This window comes from Somniosus microcephalus, chromosome 21 (genome assembly GCF_052327205.1).
Source record: "Somniosus microcephalus isolate GS21.2 chromosome 21, FLI_Smic_1.0, whole genome shotgun sequence".
Classification (NCBI taxonomy): domain Eukaryota; kingdom Metazoa; phylum Chordata; class Chondrichthyes; order Squaliformes; family Somniosidae; genus Somniosus; species Somniosus microcephalus.
The window spans coordinates 23670592-23692090 of record NC_141007.1 but is presented as its reverse complement, the minus strand read 5'-3'; the positions used below and the strand labels follow the sequence as shown (position 1 = coordinate 23692090).

At 39.6% G+C, this 21499-nt stretch overlaps 1 protein-coding gene across 5 annotated transcripts in view; it reads left to right on the top strand.

The window, feature by feature from the left end:
* The window catches only part of LOC147102652 (uncharacterized), a 449465-nt gene that overhangs the window by 261884 nt on the left and 166082 nt on the right, over window positions 1–21499 (top strand). For all 5 annotated transcript variants that reach the window (XM_085963336.1, XM_085963337.1, XM_085963338.1 and 2 more), the window contains 2 exons: window positions 861–1038; window positions 2619–3081. In XM_085963336.1, the coding sequence (XP_085819462.1) occupies window positions 861–1038; window positions 2619–3081 (641 nt within the window). The remainder of the gene's footprint in view (window positions 1–860; window positions 1039–2618; window positions 3082–21499) is intronic.

The window sequence follows — 21499 nt, the reverse complement described above, 5'->3', positions numbered from 1 at the left end:
GTCGGGGGAGATCATGGAGTTGGGGGCTGGTGTTTGTAGGTTTGTTAGTTGGGCATGGAGGTAAACACTCCTGTTCCTCCTGGCCCACAAGCACCGCTGTAAAGGCACTTTCCTGATGGTTCCAGCCCTTCTCACCTCCTTTTACCTGCCGGGTAACCCAAGGCCCAGGAATGCAGTAGACTGGATTAGAGGAAGTACATGTAAATTGCTGTTTCACATGGAAGGAATGTTTGCGGCCCTGGGCATTGGTACAGGAGGAGGTAAATGGACATGCATTGCATCTGCTATGGTTGCACAGAAAGGTACCAGCGGAGGACAGCTGAAAGTAGTTTTGGCAGAAAAGTGAGCAGGGTATTCCTGAGTGAACAGCTCCTTCAGAAAGTGAGGAGGGGAGTGCAGGGAGTGCCCTGTGGGATTGTGTTGGTGCTAGGAAATGTCTGGTTAATGGGTTCTTTTCAGTAGAACCCAATAAAGTATATACATTTTCTGGATTCTACAGGAGAGCCTTGAACATGAGAATTTATTTCAAATGAGGGATCTGATTTTGAAAAATGTCTTCTGAGGCACATTTGTGGGCAAGTATTTTACATATAAATAGTTACCTGACACACATGTTCCCCTCTAAGCACTCTCTTGTGAGGGGCCTTTCTTGAAACCTGGACTGCAATCAAAGGGACAGATCTGTTCTGGATTTGCTCCCATTCTTTTTAATAATAGACATTTTTCTTCAGGATCAAAAGCCTGCTTGTTCCATAAAATACTTTGTTGCCTACACTAAAATAGAGTAATTACATTTGTCAGGCCAGTAGACCATGCAAGCAGCAGATTCTTTCTAACTTCTTTTTCTTCCTTGACTCCAGGAGCCTGGGCCAGCTAAAGTGGCAGTGACCGGTTCAGGGATCCCTGATCCAGAGAAGATCCCAGATTCACGGTCTAGCCTGTGGCAGGAGGAGCTTCACAGCAGAGACGTGGAGGCAACTCAAAGTTGGCCTCTTCCCGATGGTGGCTCTCATGGAGGATTGTTTTCCCTAAGAGAGGGTAAGTACAGTGAGTGGCTTTACAAGAAACTTTCCTTTTGAAAAGTTCTAAATTTGACTCCTCAATGCAGCAAATTTTAATGAACTTCCCTGATTCAATTAAAATTTGGTTAAATTCCTTGTTTCTTACTATAATATCTCCAGTTGGTATTTACTTTATGGAAATTATCAGGGTTAAAATAATTTTCATGCTTAAATCATTATTTGTTTAAAATTCTCTTCCGATCAGATCTTGCACTTGAATGTTGTCTGTGCTTGTAGGGATTGGAATTTATAAATTCTGCACTTGCTTTCTCTCCAGAGCTCTTGTATAGTCTGCATTGACCCTCCTATTATTATAACTACAGTTACTCATCTCTTCCCTTCCCACTTTACTATTGGGTAGCCCAAAGGACCTTAAACATTTTGGTCAACCAGCCCATTCAGAATTGAGAGCAGTAAGTATCATTGTAGTTTGGCGTCTTGGGATGGTTATACATGCAACCAGTCTACACATTGGTGTTGGCCTTTCTGTCCACAAGGTTTCATTATTCAGAGCCCTTGACATCTTGAAGAAAAACAATTAATTGAAAAATATTAATTAGGTCACTGGTTAAACAAACTAGCATTGTGGTTATGTTAAGTATTTCTCTTTACAATTAATTCAAAGATCTAGTTAGATCAGTGGTTAGAATTAAATATTTCTCCTGATACTTTCCCATTTATATATGGACTATTAGATGGGCATATGTGAATATTAGAGGCGCAGTCCACACTTGCACATGCAAGTGCATAACCAATGAAAGACCCTACATGTCTCCAAATTATCTGGTTTCTGTTCATGAACAGTACTGGAGTCATCTCCAAATGCTTCAGTGAGAATGAACGGCAAAGGAGCCACATGATGCACAAAACATTCCCAATGGGTAATTTGTGCTGGAGCTGCAAAATTTCTAGAAAAATAGAAATATTTTATCTGGGTGAGCTAACATATGAACCTGCAGTTTCATATGGTTATTTTCAGAACATAGTCATTGGTTCCTTCACAGCCTCCAGGGTCATTCTATTACTAGTAATCCAATATGAAGTATGCATAGTATACAGATAGAATATTTTCTGAGGTAGGTGCTCTAATATTTGTATATTCTTTAAGGATAGTTGAGTATAAGATTTGAACTGCCTCATCCCTTGTCATTTTTCAGTATAACTTCTCTGGTATCCAAAACATATGAATTTAATGCATCAATACTGCTGGTGCCAAGTAACACAGAAATTTCCATAGTATCTAGCAATGTTTCTGGTTTTTGAAAGTTTATGAATGTTTTGAAATGGGTATTAAAAGTATCTATAGAGGTTAGCAACAGCTTCTGCATGAATATTGCAGTAAACCTTTTTGCTGTTAGTGGGAGGGAATAAATTTATAGCAAGTTGATCACACTTTTAGGTGGATCTTAAGGCTGTAAAACCTCCAGATTTTCTATGAATAGGTTATTTATTTACTCATGGGCATCTTTTTTGAAGCACCCAAACGTATAGAATTTCAATATGTACATACTGTACTATGTATTTTAATTTTTTTTAATTTTTTTTTATATAAAACAGGTGATGTCCGGCCCCTTGATGTTGTGTCTGATCATAGTTCTGTTAATGGCGATGAGGTGGATAGAGGAAGGATGCCGCCTCTTGACCAGCAGAGGCAAGAGATGCGCGTCCTTTCACCTACCGGCAGTTCTTCCAGCAGGCACAGTATGGAACCTGGTGGCATTCCTCGTTGCCTGTCACCAGTGTATAGTGATCCTTTTCCATCTGCTAGTAGCCTGTTATCCAATGGATCACATATCAGTGGGTCAATGAGTTCTCTGGATTCGGAAGCAAGTGGAAGCACAGTAACGAGCACAGACAGTCACCATGCTGAAGCTATGACCAATAGGGCCGACCTACCACGAGCCGGAAGAGCAACCAATAGAGAGTTTTATGAGGCTGAAGTCAGAAAAGTGGGAAAACGGACACGAATAAGAAGCCCAGAGAAAGGGGAAGTAGAACAAGTGATTGGACAAGAAGGAAGGTACTGATAATTCTTTCTTGATTTGTAGTACATAACTTATGTAATCTTGTACAGGAAACTTTGGTTTATCCGGAGGTTGTATGTCCGGAATACTCGATCTAACAGCAAAAATCAGGAGCCGTTTTCTGTAAGTTTTTTTTAGATCTCGTTCTTTTTTTTCCTCAGTCAGCCACTACAAGGTCTGTAGCTATAGCAACAGCTTCAGCTACAGATGCTTGCAGCTACAGCCGACTCTTTAGAAGCTGTTGCTAAGCAACAGTGTTTGTTGTCAAATACGGAGATGAAAACCTCCGTATACTTCAACATTAACTTTGTATGTCCGGCAGTTTTGATAGATCGGCAACACGCCGGTCCCGTCAGTGCCGGATATCACAAAGTTTCCTGTATAATATTGTTAATTAAAGAGAAGCTAGCTAAGTGAGTTTGTAGAGGTAATTAATTTTTCTCAGTTTGCCCTTTTTTTTTTTAAAGTACATGGTGTTGGTGATATGATTTATGTTACAATGTAACCACCAAAATAATTGGATATGTTGAGAAGAATATTTATCTGCAGATCAGTGTATAACAGATTAAATTTGAGAGTTTCTTCAAAAAAAATCTTCCATTCTGTCCCCCCACACACACTGACATAAGGTAACCTTATTTTGATTACAAGTCACTATAACCTAAGAGGTGACAAATTGTGAGCAATAGAATTTGTGTGGTGTATCTCATTTCTTGTGGCAGGTTTTCCTCCAAATACTGATGCGAGTTTGCCTCCAAGCCAAAGTACACAGAAAAAAATTGCTATAGTCTTTGCTTTGCTCCATTTTTCTCATTTGCATCGTCTTTATTTTTTTACCTTCATACCTTTCTTGTTTCTTTCAAATATTTTTGAATGATTAATTTATCCCCCTCTTCTCTCCCCTCCTCATCAAAAGTAATTTTGTGAAGTTTCTTCTTCTTAATGCTCCTGCAACTACACAGCCATGTCCCAATGGGAAGGGGCAGGCAGGTGATCAGTTCCTAGGTCTATGTCACTGGCACTCTGAATCACAAAAGGAAAGGACACGTGCCATGTGCTAGCAACAATTTATTGTTCTACTAGGCTGTTCTTCAGAATTTTAAAATTTTTACTTTTTCTCCCTCTCCTACCTTGAAGGCAAAGAATTCCACTCGAGCAACTTTCCAAATTTGCACAAGTGGACATTCTTTTATTCAACTTGCAGGAACATGAGCGAGGAAATGGTGAAGACTATTCTGTCCTATTTGCACTCATGCTTCCAGAAGGTTTCACAGTACTGAAGTTAAAAGCAGGAACCCTAGCTGATTTTGGAATTTTTATTCCCTCATTTCTTTCTTTAGCATCTTCTCCCCCTTCCCACTGAGACTAATTGTAGTACCCAACTGTTGCCCTGCAGAGGTGAATAGACTGAACACAGCTGATGGATTGATGCCGTGATCTGTATTGATCTATATGGGAAAACCGAAGCCATTGCCTTTGGTCCATGCCTTTTACACCAGTTCTATCCCTATATCTGGCCATTGTCTCAGATTGAAGCTGGACTGTTTACAACCTCGGCATCCAGATGTCAGCCATGGCTCATTGCTAGCACTCTCTCCTCTGAGTCAGAAGGTCGTGGGATCAAGTCCAACTCCAGAGACTTGAGCCCATAACCTAGGCTGGCACTTCTGTGCAGTACAGAGGGAGTGCTGCACGGTTCGTTCCTTCCTTTCTTTTCTTTTTGACCCTGAGCAGAGCCTCCCATATCCTCCCCATCTCAAAAGCCACCTCTTTGACACATCGCTTGTCTCTGCCCCTGCCTTAGCCCATCTGCTGCCAAACCCCACCTCCATGCCTTTGTCACCTCCAGAATCAATTATTCCTATGCTTTCTTGGTTCACCTTCCACTCTCAATAAACGTCAGCTCATCCAAAACTGTGCTGTCCATGTCCCAACCAGCACTAAGTCCTGCTCACTCATGCCCCTGTGCTCGATGATCTACATTAGCTTTTGGTCCCCCCAAAGTCACCAATTTAACATTCTCGTTCTTACCCTTATCCTCATGTTCAAATCCATCATGGCCTCACCCCTCCCTATTTCTGTTACCTCCTCCAGCCCTACAATCCTTCGAAAACTCTGCAATCCTCCAACTTCTAGCCTTTTGTGTATCCCCAATCCTTTTGCCCCGCAATTGACTCCCATGCCATTAGTCGTCTAAACCCTAAGCTATCTAATTCCCTCCTTAAACCTCTCGCCCTCTTTCCCCACTTCAGGACCCTCCTTAAAATGTCCCTCTTTGACCAAGCTTTTAAACATTCCTCCTAATATCTTCTTCTTCGGCTCGGTGTCAATTTTTGCTTTGCACTTCTGTGAAGTGCCTTGGGATGTTTTTCTACGTTAAAGGTGCTATATAAATGCAAGTTGTTATTAGTACTTCACTGCTCAGTAATTTACCAAGTGGTCCATTTATGCACTGAGCCCCTCAGTGAATAAGTTTGACTATTTTTTCTTGTTTCAATACCTGCCTGGACCTAATTGTTATAAATTACCTTTTTATTGTTTCTAATTTTAGATCCCTTTGTTTGTGAACTTTATATTTTCCATTTGTTTGTTCCTTTCTAAAGTGCATCAGTAGTTGTAATATGCCACTCTGTTCCCTTCACTAAGCAGACTTATTGATTTGGCATGGTGGTAGTGCTAACACTAAATGCCATAGGATGGGGCCAAGTATTGATTAAATCCATTCTGTGTTCAGTTTTGATCTGAGCTGACTGGGGATGTGCTGAGCAGAGGCTGAAGTGTCTCCTTGCAGGGGTGACAGATAATTGCACCTGCCTGGTCTCTGGTGGCTGGCTATAGGGGGCTGGGGCAGTCTGGGAGCAGGTCATTTGCCCATTTTCTTAGCAACACGGGCACTAAGGCCAGCTGGAACAAAGATCTGAAGAGATGATTTACATAAGTAAAAATTATATAAGACATACGGCAGTGCAGACTGTCAGCAGCTGGGGCTTTCATGTGCGTCTAGAGCCTAATGGGGACCCGCTGGGAATATGTAAATAGGTAGCTGAGAGTGGTAATCATGCTTTGCGATGATTAGTGGGGGAAGCAGGTGAACATTTCTTTAAAACACCAGGACAGTCGAATTTTGTCCCACAAATCAAGTTATTTTGCTATTATCAGGTTAGCATTCCTACTTTTGCCCATAAATGTTAACAAACCACATCACTTGGTATTATGTAGAGGCTGTACGCATTTTAATTAAGGCTCAGAAAAACAAACACTTCAGCATAATGTCATCAGAGCAGTGGTCATTACATTCGTACCTATTTACAGTGAATGTATCCTGTAATGTGCATAAAATTGCATGGATTCTTATAAAAGAAAAACTTGAATTTAAACCATGCTCACTTTTTAACATGCCTCTTTGGGAGAACCTTAAATAGTCAGATTGCAGCAGAACGTTCCAGTAACATGAAGCCCATTTATTGAAATATTCCCTTTATTGAAAATTGTTTTTAACTCAGTTGTTTTCAATTAATCTGCATGTCAAGCATGTTGAAGTCTATTATTAGTGTATTAGAATGATTTTTTTTCTGGAAAATTGGAATGTTCTCATAAGGCTCCACTGCATTAAAGATTAACAAATTGTTGAGTGTGCAAATTGTACAGCCAAAGACTGAAAAGCTGAATACAGTATTTTTTTATTTTTTTCCTATTCATCTGTCATCAGTCTGCATCCGTGCCATCATATTGTTGTACAGTCTCTTTGTGTTGTGGCATCAGTGCTGTTCTATTGTGGAGCCAGTAGGGATGTTTAGTCTAGAATGGATTATTCCCATCTAGTGGTTCTCCCGAGAATTGGCATAACTAATTAAACATATTGCAAGTGATTTTGAAATGGTCAGTCTCTGCAGGTAATTGAAATGGCAGCAAAAGAGTTATGAAGCCAAAGTTCTCCATGCTGCCGAGTTGTGGCAGAAAAAGTGTTTTTTTAAATTTGTGTTTGTGTACTTTACAGTGTTGTTCCTAGGATTTCAGTGAAGCATAATGGTGGACTTGTGAATTTTTCATGTTCTACGAACTGAGAAAAATCACACGGCGAGTCATGAACAAATTTTGTCTTTTGAACTTTTTTTTGTTTGGTGCTAAATCACTCACTGGTGCAATATTGCTTGTTACAGGCCTGCCACTGGTGGTGGTGGTAAGAGCAGTCACAGGTGATGACTTTAAGAACTTTGCATACACCTGGTGGATTATGTAATTTTCTTTTCTTAATGTATTTTTACCAATGCATTAAAAATACATAGTGGCAATTCTGAAAAAGATGATCTAATAAAGTGAAACATGTGTCTGGATTCATAGAGATACTTAGGTGTACGTATATTGTACAAAATGCATGCAATGTGTAGTTCAGCATTTCCCTGCAGTCGTGTTCTTTTGGTTTTGCAAAAGTTGAATTCTAAGTCATTCAACATTTATCTGCTGTAGGGCAATTAAAAACATTGGCCCATATTTTTCGGTCAGCGGCGAAGTGACGGCGCTTGCTGCTGACCTCGAAGAAAGCTGCCCACAAAGTTTTAATGGGCTCTGTGACGTTGATTTCCCCTTTTCCAATGTGACTTTCCATCTGGCGCCATTTATAGGGGATCTGTGGCGTCCAGCAATTGTGATATCATCAAGCATGCTGAGCAATCAATCGCATTGAAGAATTCTCAGACAAACCAGGAAGTAAAAAGCAGGTTTATCATTCACTTTTTAATAATTTTACAGAAAACTAAATAGATTGGGACATACACAGGAGATTAAGGTAGAAGCTGAAATGTCATAGAATCATAGCATATTGTATACTTTTAATATATAATCATAAATAAATTTCAACAGAATAAAATAAAAATTTATTTTTATTATTTAAAAAATCTCTGGAATTTTTATCATGGAATGGAGAAAATGACACGCCACAATATAAAATTAGCTATTTCAGGGCCAGAGAGGTGGTTCAGCATTAATTATGACTTAGCACGCCGTTAAAAACTCAGTTACACCTCATTCAACAAGGGTTAACTTTTTCAAGGGTTTTTAACAGTGAGAATAGCACATAAAATGTTGAAGTTCACGTTAAATCAAGTGATTTCTAATTGATTCCATCTGCAAGGACTTCAACAGCGCACCCGGCGGAGGAGCAGGGTATCACTGACAGCAACATCCGGATTTCCGCATCTATCTGTGCATGTGTGCACTCCAGGAGTTGCTTTCAGTTTTAGAGGAATGACGGCGAACACTGACAGTTTTGCTGTCATTTCAACTGCAAATTCCGGGCCCTCATCTCTCCCGAGGGGTCATTTGATAAATGCATTGCCTGTCATGGTAGTGATCCACACATAGAGGTTCTATCCCTAGTTTGTGCTCAGTTAGCTAATCTCAGCCAAGGCAGGGTTTGGGCATACTTCGCCTCAGTGTCCCTTTAGTGAGGGAGGGGAAAAATCAACCACAGGTTCTATTGCTGACCAGTATGCAATGATTTAGCTGCAAAATGCATTTATGTGGACTTCTGGTGAGAACAAGGGTGAGCTCAGCTATGATATCTGCTGAGTCAAATGGTCTACCAACATTAGGCTTGTGCATGAAGCATGACCACTTGGGTGCAGTACCAGATGGCTGCTGGTGCCCCTGGAATTGTGCAAGTCTCCTTCAAGGCTAAGAAGAGAATTACTTAATCAGATTACATACCCAATAAACTTAATCTAATGAACCAATATGTCCTGGAGGTGCAGAGCATCTTTTGGCCATATAGTTTTACAGAGCCCTTTTTGGGACAAAATCTCAGGCATTTATTAATGCTCAAGACTGATTGAGTGAGTGATCCAGGATCCAAGATTTGTATGTAGTCCTTTAACAATTATGGTACCCTTGGAGAATTCCCCTTGTGCAATATATATATAATTGTGTAGATTGTCCTTTGTTTTCAAAGAAGTCTGAAAATACGAGTATTCTGTTCCTTGGTTGTCAAAGATGTTTTTGTATATGGCTTTGTCGTCGAATCTGAGACGTCAGCGCTTTCTGCATACTTCATGTGGCGTCTCTGTGCTTTCCGGCTTAGTTGTGGCTGGTATAGTTTCTACTGTCTGCATTGCTTCTATTTCTTGAATGTGATTCAAACATGTTCTTCACTAGTTGAACAACTGTGCAGAAACTGCAGTAAAGCTGAAGAACAACTTGTAGCGTGAGAATTATTATGGGGTAGTGACCCTGGTGCCAACTCAGCCCAGACTTGGCTTGAAAATCTTTCCATGTGTTGGGGCACTGCATGAAATGCATTTGAAGTGCACATGAACAAAATTGGGCATGGAGGACAAAGCTGCCAATATTTGTGTCCTGCGACTACCAGGATGGTAGATGGCAAACTAGATGGACCCTTGGTTTTTATTCATCTAGCAGTTCCTCTAATTTGCCACTAAATTGACAATTGCACTCAATGGGAATGGCTGTTGTGAGAAATAGAAAAAGATTACATCGGTGCAAGACCATTGTTTTATCTAGCCTGCCTATCTTTTTTCCATCAAAATATTTCCCCGTTATAAAACTTAATAACCATGAACCTTTTTAGCTGTTAGGAACAACCACCTCCCTGGCATTTCACTTAAATAGCCTATTTAGTGTTCGTTGTGTGAGAGGGGCTCTCTTTTTTGGTTGGGGTTATGTTGTTGGTCATCTGGGAGTGAATGGTGGAAAAACCTTCCATTTTAATCATTATTAAAAGGTACCAAAATATATTTTATGTCTTTATTGACCTTGACATGGTTTTATTTTCAAATATTTAAAGTAGTTAAAAATAAAAATATTTTTATTTAATAAAACAAAAATTGTACCCTAAAATCCTCTTTTTGAATGCTGTACATCAATGGTAATGTACACCAGTTCTTCTGTTACCCTGTAGCTCTTCCAAATTAGATCCTTGAAATGTGTTTGTTCAAATGTCAGAATCTGCAAATTACCTTTCTGTAACTTTGCACCTCCCACATGAGGTGTATGTTGTGAAATTCTATCTTGGGACAATTTGTATCTAATTGGCCTTCATTACCATCTTTGTCATCTAATTAGTTTATTCTTGACATAATGCCAGTCATTGTTTAGGAACCGAGAAGAAAGGGAAAAGGAAGCGGAGAACTTGTGTATATACATTATATAAGTAAATGGACGTATAGAAATGAATTACCGGCTGCATAAGGTCCTCACATGGTCTTTTAACCTTTCTGTGCTTGCATCAATGCACTGGTCTAAAAACTATCTCAGTCCCCGTACATCTCTGTTTCACCCTATTATCAGCTATTCTTTGTTTTTACTAGGCCATTAATAAATGTCGAAAGCAATTCTTTCTGCACTACTCTTAAATCGTTGTTTATTTTAAATGCCTTGAAGTTTATCACATGGTTCAGACAATTAAATCAAGTCTGAAAGGTTCAAAATTGAGCCTCGGAGGCCAGCAAAAGGGCTGCTGTCTCTTTTATTTAAACAGATCAAGGCTGTATTTTCATAATGGGAAATAGTTATTTTCATTTTTGGATTAAGGAAGATAGTGTCACTGCTGTCTGACAAACACATGTTGCATAGAAGAAACATTATGCAATATTGCCTTTTAACCTTTCCAGAATAGTAGTGCTAGCAGCGGCTTTCTAGTTTTGACCTTTTAGGGTAATAACAGTGGATTTGGAATTTTCCTTAAAAGGCTGTGAATGAAAATTTGCTGCAGCAATCGAGTGACCAGATTTCCCTCAGTAGGTAGCCAGTTCCTGCTAGTTATTGGATTTGAGGCTGCTTGGCACAGTGCACAAGACAATTTCCATCTGTTGCTTTTAGTACGTAATGCAAGAAAATGCTGAGCATTCGGAACTGACAAATACAGACATGGTTTTTTTTTTAAATCGAAGTCTCGAGCTGGTTACGGTATTTTTCAGGTATGCAGTATGAAACCGTCTCTGGAAATTGTTTCTTTTTTATGAGTTCAAAGCTGGAGAAACAGGAAACAATCTTGGAATTGATGTCCAAGACTCTGTTGTAAGGATATCAAAGTATATAATTTAAAAAAAAAAATGAATTGGTCAAATCAAAATGTGATTACATCATAAAGAATACTATGATTACTGTGATTTTCCTTGTAATATTTATTCCCAGGCTATCACCATTACTTCCCTCCTCTTCCCACTCCAAAAGAATTGACCACAGAATTTTGTAAAGGAGAGGTCTGCGACTGTAATGAACTTACACATCACAATAAATTATGATTTAGTTCAGCAAATCTGGATGGTATAGTAATAGGGCAAAGACACTTGAAAAGTGGGTTAAAACCAACATATCCATTTTTACAGCAAATCCTCAAGAACAATGGTTTCATAAAATGAGTTTTAATCTAGTCCTTAATTGTCAGTTAATTAGACTTGTAAAATGGCTTTGTTGCGGGAGAGCCCTGTATTAATAATAATTCGCATTGATACCTTTATCATCCTTGGCTCAATGGTAGCACAGCCATGACATTATTTTGAAGAGCCAGGGGAGTTCTCCTGGTGTCCTAGCCAACATTGATCCCTCAACAAACATCATTTATTTCATTGCTGTTCGTGGAACCTTGCTGTGAGCAAATTTGCTGCTGTGTTTCCCCACATTACAACAGTGTGTTTTAACAACACTTTAAAAGTACTTCATTGGCTGTAAAGCGCTTCGGGATATCTTGAGGTCATCACAGGCACTATATAAATGCAATGTGGTTTATTGTTCTTTCTCTACGTTTCAGCTTTTTTTCCACTCCCTGGTAAATGCTGACTCAAAAACTTGACAGCTAGAAGAAAGTCCAAGAAGTTAAATGAAATTTTGTTTGTGGTTTCAAGTAATATGTTGTAAATTTATCTTCAACGAAAAGTGCCTCCTCTTTCCCTTCAGAATAGAACCAAGTCATTTGATCACAGTCATTTATAACAGTTTTTTTTTTTAAAGTGTACTAATGGTGAAAGCTGTCTCCAACTTGATTTTGCTGTCTTTTGACTACGATAGTAATGCTTTAGAATAGGTAACCCAATTAACTCTTATCCTGCTGGTAATTTCACACAAAACTCGTAAACTTCTGGACTAACCCATTTTGTTTTTCAGTTGATAGATTGTGATGCTGAAATAAACACTAATATTACATAAAGGCATTATTATAATAACCCATAACTTCTAAAACATCAAAAACAATTTTATGTAAGTACCTTACTAATCATGTCCCCTTTTAATGTTTTTTCAATTTACTTCTAATTCTTTTAAGGATCCTCCAAACGTAGTCAGTAAAGCACCCCTGGTCTGGGGAAACCACCTGCTTAGCGTGCACAAAAAGATGTCTTCATGACATTTTAGCCAAGCAATGCCACATGTAGTCTTCTGCTTCTATGTCATATAAATCCTGCAAACTTGTGCCATTGTGCTCATTTCTTCCCCAGTTTAAAAAAAAGTTGCATTTGCTGCGTCTTGCATTGTACCTCCTCTTGTTATCATATTGGGTGATAACAATCTATGCACAAAAGTAGGTTGTTAGATAGTCTCTGTTGTTTTCACAAGTATGTTCTGTTTTTAAGCAAGTCAGTCCATGTTTTTTCTTTTTCAGGTTTTACCCTGAAAATCTAGGTGGTGGCAAAAGCCACAGAACCTCTGGAACAAATAGCAGCTAAAGGAATGCTTTCCTTATTAGGACAGCCAAATGAATAAAACAAGACAAAATAAAATTGAGTGGTCATTTCAAAAAGCCATATAGTTTATAAGAAAAAGAGGCGCAAATCAGAATTTAACACTTTGCACAAAAATTGCTCCAACTGGCTGTTGTCCTTCAGTACATCTGTTGGCACTACCTTCTGCAAAAAGCTTTTAATATTGTGCAAAATACAGGAATGACACAGTCCAAGTTATTGGGATATATTCCTAAAATAGACCGAGCATACAGGATACCCCAGCTTCAGATTTGGTAGTCATGTCTGAGTTCTTTCCTGCCATAGGACATTTATTATGTAGTTGATCATCCTAGAAATATGTATGCATTTAGTCAACAGTTCTATTTGTAAGGATATAATCAAAGTAGGAATGCTTGTTACCAAGCCCATTGGGCAGAGTTTATTCATCAGGGGGACATGCATTTACAGCCAGTTTCTGAAACAGACCACCATGACCGTTGCACTCAATCAGTGACCAAAGGAAGGCTGCCAGGCAGCAGTCTATGCCTTGGACTTGGATGTGATCTGTATTTCTGCTCCGTGGCATTGCATGTCTATGTCTGGCATGCACCCATGAAAATTAGAGAAGCAACTACACTTTGGCAAGAATAGTTTTGATGGTGCTTGATGCTAACTGCAATGACTTGCTGTTCATCTCTCTTTCCCAGCCTCTGGACATGAGTGGGGGTTGCAAAATGGGGAAGATGCATGGTTTTGACAGATATTTAAGGCGGGCTATTGGTTCATTTTATGGAACAAGCCAAAGTTTCACTGAGTACCATCTGCAGACTTTGACATGACATTGGCATTGACTGCCTAGAACAAGAAATTGCTAACCTCAGACATAATTGGAAGGGTTAACTCCACGGAGGAGAAATATCCTTTTACTCCACACATTTCATAGTGCCAAAAAGACATTTCTCCTACATTTCTGGTCGAAGAGGGTCTGTTTCAGCCGTGGTTAGGGAGAGGGACTAGATGGTCTCTTTTCCTAGACATTTCCTGATTGAGCTGTGACAAGTTGTGTCCCCCAGGGATCTACTGGAGCCTCAACTATTCACCATATATATTAATGACTTGGATGAAGGAATAGAGAGTTGTATATCCAAGTTTGCAAATGAGAGCAACTAAGTGAGTGGGCAAAACTATTGCAGATGGAGTTGAATGTGTGTGGTCATCCAGTTTGGATCTGAAAAAGACACATCGGGATATTTTCTTAATGGGTAGCGACTAGGAGCTGTGAGGAGCAAAAGGATTTTGGTGACCATGTACACACCACTAAAATTATTCCCATTGGCGGTAGGGTCAAGAACCAGAGGACACAGATTTAAGGTGATTGGCAGAAGAACCAAAGGAGACATGAGGAAAAACTTTTTTACTCGGCGAGTGGTTAGGATCTGGAATTCACTGCCTGAAAGGGTGGTGGAGGCAGATTCAATTGTGGCTTTCAAAAGGGAATTGGATAAGTACCTGAAGGAAAAAAAATGTACACGGCTACGGGGAATGGGCGGAGGAGTGGAACTCCTGCAGAGAGCCGGCACGGGCTCGACGGGCCGAGCGGCCTTCTGTGCTGTAGCCATTCTATGAAAGTTCATATACACATCATCAACTGCACTATCCCCATCAACCTTCTCCGTTACTTCATCAAAGAACTCAATCAAGTTAGTCAAACAGGATTTGCGTTTAACAAATCCATGCTGGCTGTCACTTGTTAACCCATATTTTTCCAAATGACAATTAACTTTGTCTCAGGATCATTGTCTCTCAAAGTTTCCCCCACCACAGACCAATTTCTCTACTTTATTGTGACATTGGCAGCATCCTCCTCCTTAATGAAGTCAGGTGCAAAGTACTGATTTAGTACACCAGCCATGCCCTCTGCTTCCACACGATTATATCCTTTTTGGATCCTAATCAGCCCTACCCTTCCTTTGACTACCTTTTTACTATTATACTTTTGGGTTCCCTTTTATGTTACTCGCTAATCTAATCTCATACATGCTCTTTGACCCTCATTTCCTTTTTCAGTTCTCCTGTAATGCAATTACAAAGCCCTTTTTTCCAGCTAATTGATTGGCAAAGACCTCAAGATTAATGGGGCTGTTTCAGAAGCAGAAAGAGGACTTAGCAGTAAGCAGAATTATCAGTGAACTTTGCAGCCCAGCAACACAAGTAAATTTATATACAGCACTGGAAGAGTTAAATGTTTACATTTGTTTGACATTTTGGCAGACTTTGAAACACTCCTTGTTAATACAGAGTTTTGGATCTCCTGTTAACTGTTAATAAAAAATATAATGATGGTAATCTCTCTCTGGATCGTGCTGAATTGGTTTCAAAGCTATCCGTGTACAGATAATAAAAGGCTGCAGCTTGCTCAAGAAGCTATATTTAGTTTCTTTAAAATTGAAACACTGACATTTTGAAGAAAGATTGTACCTAGGCTCTAGTGTACAAGTGTTATCGGTTCAATTTAATCTAGGAATAATATTTTATGTTTTCAAAATTGAGAAACCCACTTTGTAGATCAAAAGAGAGATGTTTGGTTGTTGAAGAGGAGAATAGTTACTTAAGATACGTAAATCTGTCAGCAGCTTTTCAGGAGTTGCTGGTAAATTCATAGGAGTTGCGAGATAACACTTATTTCGATGTAACTAGGCATATTCTCACAGCAACCATGCAACAGAAAATCTCTATTTGCAGACGCTCTTCACGTGTTAGTGCCAGTCAGAATATAGCTACTTTAATGTTAAGCAATTAAATTGCGTTTAGTTTACATTGTGGGATGTATACAGAATTTCTATAAATTTCATTTAATGTTGGAGATAGAACTGTAGTCTTATACAGGAAACTTTGTGCTATCCGGCACCCACTGGACCGAGCTGCTGCCGTTGCCTCAAAACTTCTGTACTCTCCAGAGTTAATGTTGAGAGATACGGAGATTCTTATCTCTGTATTTGACAACAAACACTGTTGCTTAGCAACAGCTTCTAAACACTCGGGTGTGGCCCTAAAGCTCTGTAGCTGAAGCTGTTGCTATAGCTACAGACCTTGCACAGCTTGACTGTTCAAAAAAAAACAAACAAAAAGAATAAAAAACGGCGGCTGATTTTTGCCGGTGGCTCCAGATTGCCGGATAGCTCACCTCCGGATAGCACAAAGTTTCCTGTAATTGGAAATTATTTACAGTGTTAAATGTTTAAAATCATGTAAAGTAACTTAAAAAAATGAACTATGACTTTTTAAGAGAAGGAACAAACAAACTTGTATTTATATTGTGCATTTCATGACCTCAGGACTTCTCAAAGTGCTTATAGAATCATAGATTAGTACAGCACAGAAGGAGGCCCATCGAGTCTGCTCTTTCGAAGAGCAATCCAGTAAGTCCCACTCCATGGCTCTTTCCTCATACCCTGCAGTTTTTTCTCTCAAGTATTTATCCAATTCCCTTTTGAAAGCTACTATTGAATCTGTTTCCACCACCCTATCAGGTAGTGCATTCCAAATCCTAACCACTTGTTGCGTTTATAAAAAAAAAAAAAAAAAAAATGTTTTTCCTCTGGTTCTTTCAACAATCGCCTTAAATCTCTGCCCTCTGGTTATCTTGTGTGGCAGTTGGTTTTTGAGTCCTGACTCAATATTCGACTGAGGGTGGGCTGGACTGCATCCAGAGAAGATGCCCAGTTTGATTCCTCTGGACAGAATGAGGAGTCTTATATTAACTTCAGAAGTATTGTGGGTATTTATAACTAAGTATTATTTTTCAGTTCTCGAATAATTCTGACATCTCCTAGTACTCGCGCCATCATTAAGACTTCCTATTCCCACCTCCATAACTAACATCACCTGACTTCGCCCCTGACTCCGCTCAAATGTTGCTGAAACCCTTATCCATGCCTCTATGTTGAATTACATAGAATATATAGCACCGAAATAGGCCATTTGGCCCAACCAGTCCATGCCAGCATTTATGCTCCACTCGATCCTCTTCCCATCTTTCCTCATCTGATTCTATCAGCATAACCCTCTATTCCCTTCTCCCTCATATGCTTATCTAGCTTCCCCTTAAATGCATCTATACTATTTGCCTCAACTACTCCCTGTGGTAGGAAGTTCAACTTTCTCACCAAGCTCTGGGTAAAAAAGCTTCTTCTGAATTCCCTATTTGATTTCTTGGTGACTATCTTGTATTGATGGCCTCTAGTTTTGCTCTTTCCCACAAGTGGAAACACACTCTCAAGACTTCTCTATCAAAACCTTTCATAATTTTAAAGATCTCTATTAGGTCACTCCTCACCCTCTCTTTTCAAGAGAAAAGAGACCCAGCCTGTTCATTCTTTCCTGATGGGTATAACCTCGCAGTTCTGGTATCATCTGTACAAAGCTTTTTGCACCATCTCCATTGCTTCTATATCCTTTTTATAATATGGCGAACAGAACTGCACACAGTCCTCGAAGTGTGGTCTAACCAAGGTTCGATACAAGTTTAGCATAACTTCTCTACTTCTCAGTTCTACCCCCCTAGAAATAAACCCTAGTGTTTGGTTTGCTTCTGGATGCCCTTATTGACCTGTGTCACAACTTTTAGGGATTTGTGAATATGTACTCCCAGATCCCTTTGTTCCTTTATCCCATTTAGATTCTTATTTTCTAAGTAATATGTGACCTCTTTATTTTTCTTACCAAAATATAATGCCTCACACTCATCTATGTTGAAATTAATTTGCCAATTATATGCCCATTCTGCAAGTTTATTAATGTCTTCTTGTAATTTATCGCAGTCCTCGTCAGTGTTGACTATCCCTCCCAATTTGGTGGTGTCTGCAAATTTAGAAATTGTGTTTTTGATTCCAACGTCTAAATCGTTGATATAAATTGTGAACAACAGTGGTCCCAGCTCTGATCCTTGTGGGACCCCACTTCTCACCTTCCCTTTACCCCTTTGTTACCTCTGGACTTCACTATTCCACTGCACTCCTGGCTGGCCTCCCAGCTTCCACCTGCCATAAACTTAAGCTCATCCAAAACTCTGCCATATTCTAACTCGCCCCAAGTCCTGTTCACCCATCACTCCTGTGCTCGCTGACCTACATTGGTTCCCAGTTAAACAACACCTCAATTTTAAAATTCTCATCCTTGTTTTCAAATCCCTCCATGGCCTCGCCCCTCCCTATCTCTAACTTCTTCCAGCCCTACAAGTCTCAGAGATATCTGCACCCCTCCAATTCTGGTGCTTGCGCATCCCCAATTTTAATCGCTCTACCATTGGTGGCTGTATCTTTAGCTACCAACGCCCTAAGCTCTGAAATTCCCTTCCTAAACCTCTCTACCTCTCTGTCCTTCTTTAAGAAGCTCCTTAAAACCTACTCTCTTTGACCAAGTCTGCCCCAATATCATCTTGTGTGGCTCAGTGTCAAATTTTGTTTCATAATGCTCCTGTGAAGCACCTTGGGGTGTTTCACTATGTTAAAGTAGCTATATAAATGCAAGTTGTTGTTTCTATTGCTTCCTAAATGGACTAATAATAAAGCCAGAAGACTAATGCCTAGTTGCTACATTTTTTTCTCTTACTTAAGGATGGAGAGGCAAGTCTTCCTTTGGTCCATGAACATATTTTAGACCTTTTGACCTGATTTTTCACGAAAAAGTAGGCTCATGAAGTCTTGCCCCAAGTGTTGAGAAAATCTGAGGCCATTTTGTTTTGATTTTTCCAAGTCAACCACTACAGGACAGTTTGCTGAGGCTTGCAACAGCTTGTGACCTGCAAATTGAACCATCTCTGCAGGGTCCAGGGAGCCAGTTCAGGATCTCTTCCTGTTGCTGACTCCTCTGTAATAATTCAGGTTCAATTGCAGCAATTTTTCACATTAAAAGTCAAATTAAATTCATTTAAGCATTCATTAAGCAATTTAAGTGGAGAAAGTAATGAAAACCCCTAGCTTCATGGATTTTGTGTGGAGACCTTTCCTACCAAACTTTATGCAGTTTTTTGTTTAAAAAGGAAGCTTTGCTGCCTTAAGAATAAATTCAGTTGTAATGGCAGGACAATAAAGCATTTAGAATAATACCAAATGGAAATGAGTATATTGACATCTAAACTGAGCCATAATGGCAGTTATGAGATCTGGGGGCACAGATGTATAGTTTCTAGAAACTGCATGTCTTAGAATTTGATTAATGTATAGCCTTAAAACCAAAGGTTATCTTTTTTTAAACCAGTTTTTATCACTTTTTTAACCTCTGGCCTGAAGACACTGGTGCTTCTGCAGGTGCCAGCACCCCTTGCTATATCTCACTCAGGTGGCCATTCCATGTGATCCTCAGATAATGGGCTATTAAACAGCAGGGGCATCACAGCTGCACCTGACCTTATCACCTGACATTCACTTCAGCAGAGGTCACTGGATAGCACTCAGTAATGGAAAACCTAGCTGACTCTCTTCCTGCCCTGCCCTGCCCCACATCTCCCCCCCCTGGCGCCCCAAAGGCACTCGGACCAAATGTGATACCAGTGCTGAGATTAGTTAACCCAGTGAAGTCCAGAGATCCTGATTGCTATCCAGTGACCTCGACTGGAAGTGTACACATGTAGGATTGGGCCCAGTTGTGAAGCCCATAAGGTCAAATAGCCTGCAAACATTCGCTAACTAGGCTCACACATGAAAAATGGCCACATGAATGAGGAACTGAAGGTTAACCAAGACCATACATTGGCAAGGAGTCAACACTTCCAGGAGATGGAGAGAAAGATGCTGGAAAAATTGGGGGAGCAAAAAAGTATTGCATATGTTTTAATAAAGTTTTTTTGAAAAAGAGCCCTCTATTACACACGCATGCAGTTTTTCCATAGTGGCAATTGTGTCTACAAAAATTGTGCTCAATCACAGTATTACGCATTGAAATATTTTTAGAAGCACTTTATAAAGTAAAGATTTCAACTGAGAATACAATGGAATGCATGCATTCTTACAAAAAGTTTTAATTGACAGCAATGGAATTTTAACTTCTTTCTGCCAGGCCATTTACTGTATTTTTGCCATAAATGGTTCCAAAATCACCTTGCCCTGTGTTGTGCCAACATTCTTTTGTTAACAGTGGGTGTAATCCTATTTCAGTGACTTCATTAAAACAGAAGCTAAACAGACACAGTAATTTATGATATGTTGTTCTGTTTCTCCGACTAACAAGACATTACGCATTACACCAAAACTCTGGCTGTTTTTGGATTGGCCTGGCTGTGACAGCAGGAAATGTCAGCAGCGTAGACAGGGCTGCTAGTTAAAGGCTGTATTTATGTTTGTAATGTTGTGTCGCTTTACTAACTCATCAGGAATTCTAGTCGTTCATATATAATTAATGTAGCATAATATCCTGACTGTGCTGCTCCAAGTAAGCTTTTTATTAGGTGTCAGCCGTGGCTCAGTGGGAGCACTCTCGCCTCTGAGTCAGAAGATCATGAGTTCAAGTCCCACTCCAGTGATTGGAACACATAATCTCGGCTGACACTTCAGTGCAGTACTGAGGGAGCGCGACACTGTTGGAGCTGCCGTCTTTCAGATGAGACATCATACCATATGTCTTCTCTGGTGGCCGTAAAAAAAAAATCCCAAGGCACCCTTTTTGAAGAAGGGCGCCTTTTTGAGTTCGCCCTGTTGTTCTGGCCAATATTTATCCCTAAACCAACATCACTAAAATAGATTATCTGTTCATTATCTCATATAAAAACAGAAAATGCTGGAAACACTCAGCAGGTCAGGCAGCATCTGTGGAGAGAGACAGAGTTAACATTTCAGGTTGATGACCTTTCATTCGAATGGCTATTTCATGGCTGTTTGTGGGACCTTGCTGTGTGCCAATTGGCTGCCGTGTTTCCTACATTACAACAGTGACATAAAATGGTTTGGCAAATTGAAATGGAGAAAGGCCCTGGTAACTTAAATAGGGAAAATGAAATTCCAGCCAGTTCTGAATCGGCAAATCAAGTTTTTCAGTATTATATGGAAAATTGTTTTTATGCAGCATTATTACCATCTCGTCTAGCTTCTAATCTCTTTTACTTCTTTTGTTTCTTTTATTCTTTTGTCCGAGCGCAGCCCTGCCTCCGATCTAGTTTCTTTTCTTTCCAGTTTTGAAGAAGGGTCCAACCCGAAACGTCAACTCAAATTTCTCTCCACGGATGTTGCCTGACCTGAGTTTTTCCAGCATTTTCTGTTGTTATTTCGGATTTCCAACATCTGCAGTATTTTGCTATCGTCATTATCTATTCATCATTCAGTTTACCAGTTTGTCCTGACATTTTCCTGTATGCTAGATTTAAAGAATCTGTAACTATGTTAACAAACTTGTTTATGGATTAATTAAAACTAACAGGGAATGATTGAGGTCACTGCTATTGTTAAACTGGTTGAATGATCATGCTTAAACCGTGTCTGATTTACATATCCCATAAAATGGAATGTAATATACCCAGTTCTAGTGCGATCAAGTCAGATGCATATTATGTTGAAGTTATTATGCTCGCAGGCTGTTAATGTTTAGTAGGCTGCTGTGGTGTCTGACTTTCTGTGGGTATTGTTCTGGGGCCTACATTGTAGACAAGTTGGGAATTTTTCAGGTGTAGAGTTGTCCTCAGTTATTGATGAGCCTCAGCTAAATTATCAAGAAAATGTCGAAGAGGTATCATAACTATGTTTTTTAAAAATGC